This window comes from Perissodus microlepis, chromosome 5 (assembly GCF_051167445.1).
Source record: "Perissodus microlepis isolate ML-2025 ecotype Zambia chromosome 5, ASM5116744v1, whole genome shotgun sequence".
NCBI classification, from domain to species: Eukaryota; Metazoa; Chordata; class Actinopteri; order Cichliformes; family Cichlidae; genus Perissodus; species Perissodus microlepis.
The window spans coordinates 21,277,080-21,283,622 of record NC_140465.1 but is presented as its reverse complement, the minus strand read 5'-3'; the positions used below and the strand labels follow the sequence as shown (position 1 = coordinate 21,283,622).

Sequence of the window (6,543 nt, the reverse complement as noted above, 5' to 3'; positions counted from 1 at the left end):
TCAGAGCTCAGAGTTTATTTAATGCTCTTCTGACTAATGATATCTATCTAATTTGCACCTGCATATTCTTCTCAATGATCATCATTTGTAAAATAAACAAAATAATATCTGAAAATAAACATTGTTATTCTGTTCAAAAGAATGTATTCAAAATCCCAAAGTACATAGAGCCTTAAAAGGTCCTAAAAAATCACCTTTTTTATTCTCAGCATGTCAATTAGAATTACAAAAGGTTCTGCTGCCCCCAACCTTTTTGTCTGAGCATGGCAGCAAGTATCATGTAATAAAGCGCTGCCAGGGAGGGAGGGCTGTGCTGGAACCGGATTGTATAGTCAAAGCCAGATGGCAAGTAACACATCAAAAGGACAGCTGGTTACTAGAGACTTTATAGCTCCTAAGCTAATTAGTCCTGCCTAAGCAAATCAGAGCTACGTACAATACAGCAGACCATGCCAATGATTCATCATAAAAGATGACAAACATACAACATAATTAGGCTTTGAAATGTTACATGTGGTAGCTGGTTCCATCAGCTATCACGGCCTTCGCTGATCTGTATTACAGTAAATGACAATGATCCTGTTTTTAAAATGTGCATCTTTACTGGACTGGTGGGGTCAGTGTTTCAGATTACTGCCTCTTCCGGTGGGTGTGATCTGACTGAACTGCAGACTGATCTTTGATGGTCTTGTTGCTGCCTGTCGTGCAGAACTCTTTCTCCAGAACCTGGAAATCAAATAATCCCCCCCCCCCAAAAAAACCCCAGATGAGCTTCAAAAACTGACCAGTGCATATATCCCAAATTATCATGTTGGGGTACATCTGGGACTTATTACTGCACTCACTCCCTTCATTATCCTTTGGCGAAGTTCCCCTTGTGAGAGTGGCCGTTCTTCTTCATCAGTAACAGGAGACTCTTCTGCATTATACGCCACGCTAATGGATCTAAGTTAGATGCACACATTCATCAACCCAATGCGTTGCATTTATTTATTTGCAAATACACAGTTCTGACCCAAGGACTACAGCAAAAGTAAAAGGAAAGATTTACAAGACAGCAGAGAGACCTGCTTTGATGTATGGTTTGGAGATGGTTGCACTGATAAAAAGATAGGAGGCGCAAGAGCCGAAGATGTCAAGGTCTTCAATGGGAGTGACCAGGATGGACATGAAGAAATGAATAAGGGACAGCTCAGGGTGAGCGGTTTGGAGACAGAGTTAAAGAGGCATGGCTTATATCAGGGGTCTCAAACTCCAGTCCTCGAGTTCCGGTGTCCTGAAACTTTTCCATGTGTCCCTGTTGCAACACACCTGAATAAAATTACTAGGTCATTAGCAAGATCATAGAATTTGACTAACCCTACTCAAGTAAATTTAAGTAAATGTAAATGTTTGGAATATATACTTCTAAAAGTACTTTTATTGCACCATGTTCATTCATTCATGAGCTGCTGTAACATGAATCAAATGGCTGAATTGCCACCTCAGTGTGCAGTCAAGTGCTAAAGTCTTGCTAATGACCTACTAATTATATTCAGGTGTGTTGCAACAGGGTAACATGAAAAAGTTTCAGGACACCAGCCCTCGAGGACTGGAGTTTGAGACCCCTGGTTTAGATGGTTTGAGCATGTGCAGAGGAGGGATAGTGAATATACTGGAAAAAGGGTACTGAACATGGATCTGCCAGGGAGGAGGAAGACAACAGAGAGGATTTGTGGACGTTGAGAAGGGTTGGTGTGACCAAGGAGGATGCTAGGGATAGAGTGAGAAGGAAGCAGATGATCTGCTTCTCCTAAATGGAGAAGCTGAAAGAGAGAAGGAGGAGGAGGAAGAAGGAGAAATACACAGTTTTCAAAATGAACAGATAAACAGCTGACCTGTTGACTGCAGGTTGGATGCTGATATTCTGCTGAACTAGTTTTGGATTCTGACCCAAAGGGAAGCTCGCCGGGTCTTCTAGATCCTGTAAGAGTTTTAAATGCAGAATCTTTGTATCACAGGAAAGAAAACAATATATACATATGTTAAAAGGCCAGCCTGATTACTTTAGTACTGAGGAAAGCCTGCACAGTGAGCAGTTCGTTGGTCTTCTGCTCCACTAAGCTGAGGTAGGACATTATGTTGTTCTCAGTGATCCCACTGGAGGAGCCCAGCATATCTTCTATCGCTGAGCGGTCGCACTCTACTTTAGTGAAGATGTTGTTTACACCTGCGATAAGAAAGAGAAACCATGAACTGTTTAATTCGTTTTTTTAATAAATATCCAGGTGACAGCAATAGCATGTTTTAGCTTTTTGTTTTTGCTTGTGATTGCTTGAGAGCTTTGATAATTTGCATGATTATTGGGACCTTCACTGCAAAAAAAGCCTTAAAGATGTATGGAGTTATGAGAAATTACTAGTTGTAATGATAACAAAATATGCAAAATAAATCAAACCTGTTTTAGTCTTGTCCAGGATCTCACTTATGATGCTGGCTCGGTTCTCGTTGGCCTTTCTTTGAGATAAAACTCCCTCTAGTTGCTTATCAATATCTTGCAACAAAGATCGGTGCTGTCGTTCCTGCTGTAAACCTTTAACCCGAAACTGCTCCATGTCTTGTTTGATCTGCCGAGAGGCAAATTCCAGCACAAACAGACATATATACAGTGCACATTAAAAACATAAATGAACAAACCTCCCCACCCAGCACACCCTGACACTTCCTAAACTTAATCATTAGCTTTGATCTAATTTCCTAATATTTCTTCGTCTTCCAGAGTTTTTTGTTGTTGTTGTTATTTTTGGCTTATTTGTAAATTGTATAACAAAAGTGTGTGCACACTGCATAACTGCACTGGGAAACAATATGTCATTTTTGTGATTTAAAGGGGGAAAAACACACTTACCTTGCTAATTTGTTCCTTCAGTGCCTCAGCCTCATTGGTTTGCTCATTAACAAAATTGAAAAGTGCAAAGTTCCGGTCTTCAACTGAAGAGCAAAACAGCAACACAGCAGTGAGACACCAAGTCCAATTATCCCTGTTTTCCAAGTGGGATCTTACATATATTGAATTTTACTGTATGTAGACAATGTAAGCTAAAGTAAAAACAAAAAACACAGAGCTAAAAAGCTGGTTTGTTAGACTTACCCTGAATGTACCTGGTGACCAGCTGGTCCAGGTTCTCCTCCCCTGTAGCAATCCGAATCCTTTCAAACGCCTCCTCTAGAGCATCCAGTGACTCTTCTCCAGAGTCCATCCTGGACTGCTCTTTCGGCTCCAAAGCTATGAAACACAAAGCCCATCCCCCACCTTGTCAGTCTGGACCAAACTTGTTCCTCATTTATTTAACAAAAATTAATCAACAGTGACAATCTGTACTTAACACTTACACCATAAATGTCCCCAAGAAATTTACACACAGTTTTCTTTTCCTTTTGAACAGTTAAGTCACTAACCAGAAATGCAACAGCGATCCTTTTGAGATCTATATTAAAGCAGCCAGGGACACACTGGCAAGACTGACTGTGCCTTCCCATTTTTACTGGTTTCTAAGCCAACAGCAAACTTGTTTTACTGAATTTTCTGCTTTGTTGCTGCATCTATATTAACATTTAACAATTTGTTAATATAGATGCAGGAAAAATGAAATTGGCATCCTTCCCAGTGTTTGTGGGACCAAAAGAAACACTGAAAAGGATTTGCCAATTTAATATAGCCATAGAGATGGAGAAGACCACATAAACATACACCATTTGGACAAAAGCAATAGGCCACACTGATTCATCTTTGAATTTAGGTGTTCTATATAAAATATACCTGTGGAAATTACTGTATAAAAGTCATTAATCCTCAGTAATGCTCAGGAAGCTTCAACCCTTCTCTTAACATCAGCACAAAAACTGTGCACCGGGAGTTTCATGGCATGGGTTTCCATTGCTAAGCAGCTCCTATAGATGTAATGTGTAGGTGTCCCAGTACTTAAGCCTGTATAGTGTACTTTATCATTTGAAACATTCTTAATATTCATATTTAAGTACCATCTGTAATGTTGCTAGAGCACAGTTTCCAACTTAATAGTAAAAAAAAGGCAGCCTAAATGTATATCTCAGTTGGCTTCTCATGGTTTTTTTTTTTTTGGTGTGTTTATGGTTCAAGCCAATTCCTGTGTTGTGTTGTTCCTCTTCTGTTTTCCAGATTACTTCAGTACAAACTACCATAAAGCTTTCTTGCATCCTTTGTGAGAATGACGCTGTGTTACGCTTACATTTTAGCTACATGTAGACTGGGTTACATACAGCGCTGTACTGTACATTTCTAATCTTTGTCTGAAAACTTGTTAAGCATAAGTTTAAAGTGGTCTAGTTCTATTATTATCATCAACTCTGTCACAACATACATAACATGTATTATTGATAGTTCTTTACCTTACAATAATAAGAGCCTTGAGGCAACTGCTATTGTGGTTTGGCAATATATAAATAAAACTGAATTTCATTGAATAACTTGATTAATATCATTAATATAAACAGACATAGCAGCTACAACACACTGGTTGCCTCTTACATTGTCCAGGTCCCATTTCATGCTCGTCGTCCTGCCTGCCTGCATCACTGCACTTGACGATCATGAACGTTTTCAGGGTGGACTCATGCGCAATAACCCTCTCCAGCTCCTTCAACTCAGTGCTGTACTGGTCACGGTCCTTCAGTGCCTTCTCTTTTATCATTGTCGCCTTGGAGTGAGCCTCCACCCTAAGGTGCAGATAACAATTAGTGTTTGAACTGAATAACATGCAGACATTTTTTTGCCCTTCATAGAAACTGAATCTCAAATCTCACCTTGTGTCATAAGCAGCAGAGGACTGGTTGATTACTTCTCCAATTTTCTTGCGTACTTCCTGCAGTTCCTATAACACAAATGTTCATGTGGAGACATGTTTTCAGTTTGCACCTGCTATTTAAGTGTAAAGAAACCCGAGTAAATAAATGCCAAATAACAAAAATATTTGCCTCCAGATCATATTAAATGTGATGTGACCTCTGACCTTGCTTAGCCTGTTGTGTAGTTGCTGAAAACGAATACGCTCAATATAAAGAGTATGCAGCTCCTCTCTCACTTGGCTGTTTTTGCTCAACTGCTCATTTAAGCGAGTCAAGGCCTTGACAAAGAACACATTCAAACATTAATAAAATTTTGTATAACACACACCATGATATTTAACATTTAGTTCATTTTTCTGGGTATTTGGCTGTAACGTGCTTCGTGACTCACTCTGTTCAGTTTGTATTCCATAGTGCGTATGGACTTTTGGATTCGCTGTTCTGGGGAACTTTGAGCGCTACTATTACTAACGGCTCCATTTCTCAACTCTGCTAGCTTCAACTCCATGCTGGAGATCTAAAAACAGCACATAAAAATCGTGGTAAGCATGAAACAATACGAGGAAGTATCAAATAATATGAAAGCTCATAATTAACCTCCTTCTGCAGCCCTTGCTGGCATTTTTTGCCTTTCTGCAGCTCCTCTTCCAGCATTTCTCTCTGCTCAAGCAGGACCTGAATAGTCTGGATGTCCTTGTTTTCCTGCTGTTGACGGGCCAAGCTGTTACAGGCACCGAGGTTTTGTTGCAGTTCCTCCTGCTCCTTCTGCAGCACCTCTATCTCCTGCCTTTATCCACATAACACAAGAGACTGAAGAGAAAAAAATACACAGACTCCTAACTATGTTGTATAGGTGTAGCTTTTACTCACTGTTGTTTGCGAATCTGTTTCCGGGTCTGCATGTTGTAGGCCTGCAGATCTCCTTCCATGATCCTGAACTGTCTCTGCAATTTGGCGATCTCTTCTACTTAAGAACAATATCATGTGCATATGATGTTACAGCTGTTTCAATCGATATAAGAACAGTTAATAATACCAACACAGAAAACCTTACCTGCTCCATCAACATCAACCTCACTGTTATCTGAGCGTGCGCTTGCGGCTGATCTTCCTCGAGGCATGGCTACAATGAACATGAACATCCCTGACTAATTATTTGAGGAAAAAGCATTACATTTATTATTATATTACATCTTCTCCCCTTGCTGTTTAGTTTCATATTCTGCTTTTAAACTTAGACGCTGAATATTTGTTCAAATAAGTCAAAACTTTAAGCAGCTTTAGCCTAAATCTTAGAGACATATCAGTCATATTTTCTCCCCAATTATTTATTTACTGTTTTTATATCATGTGGTTTGCGCACTTTGAATGACACAGTTACAGTGCGTTTACAATAAACAATAAATATATCTTCATAACTCTTGCTGTAGTTTTCTGTAACCGCAGGCTAAGTTAACAGGTTACCAAAAACACCTGCGTGTTTCATGCCAGCTGTTGTGTAATATATATAATATGTTGAGTTTAGATATTGTTAGCTTGCCCCCGAATGCTACGCGAGAAGAGTGTTATGTTATTAATGACAAATACCATCTTATCTTACCTGTTGTAACGATGAGGGCCACCGAGCCCTTCACCACCTTCCGTAACAGAGGCCTGAGTTGTTAGCAACCGTTGCTAGGT

At 39.7% G+C, this 6,543-nt stretch overlaps 1 protein-coding gene across 2 annotated transcripts; it reads right to left on the bottom strand.

The window, feature by feature from the left end:
- odad1 (outer dynein arm docking complex subunit 1) lies at window positions 1-6,543 on the bottom strand. Of its 2 annotated transcripts, none has more exons than XM_084928716.1 (15): window positions 6,464-6,543; window positions 5,918-5,986; window positions 5,734-5,830; window positions 5,461-5,650; window positions 5,255-5,380; window positions 5,028-5,141; window positions 4,822-4,889; window positions 4,547-4,734; window positions 3,131-3,265; window positions 2,888-2,970; window positions 2,438-2,606; window positions 2,046-2,209; window positions 1,878-1,963; window positions 846-945; window positions 1-726 (listed from the first exon to the last, which is right to left on the bottom strand). In XM_084928716.1, exons 2-15 carry the CDS (start codon window positions 5,982-5,984, stop codon window positions 631-633), a joined length of 1,683 nt encoding a protein of 560 aa, XP_084784842.1. In that variant the 5' UTR covers window positions 5,985-5,986; window positions 6,464-6,543; the 3' UTR covers window positions 1-630. The 2 variants fall into 2 exon arrangements, with proteins under 2 accessions (XP_084784842.1, XP_084784843.1); XM_084928717.1 differs by having other exon boundaries at window positions 5,734-5,827.

Bases quoted from the DNA above. Each gene is read 5' to 3' on its own strand.
- odad1 (XM_084928716.1), bottom strand. From the start codon at position 5,984: ATGCCTCGAGGAAGATCAGCCGCAAGCGCACGCTCAGATAACAGTGAG. The intron at 4,890-5,027 runs GTCAGAGGTCAC...TTTGTGTTATAG, and splicing joins TACACAACAGGCTAAGCAAG to GAACTGCAGGAAGTACGCAA. The intron at 946-1,877 runs GTCAGCTGTTTA...CATCTAACTTAG, and splicing joins ATCCAACCTGCAGTCAACAG to ATCCATTAGCGTGGCGTATA.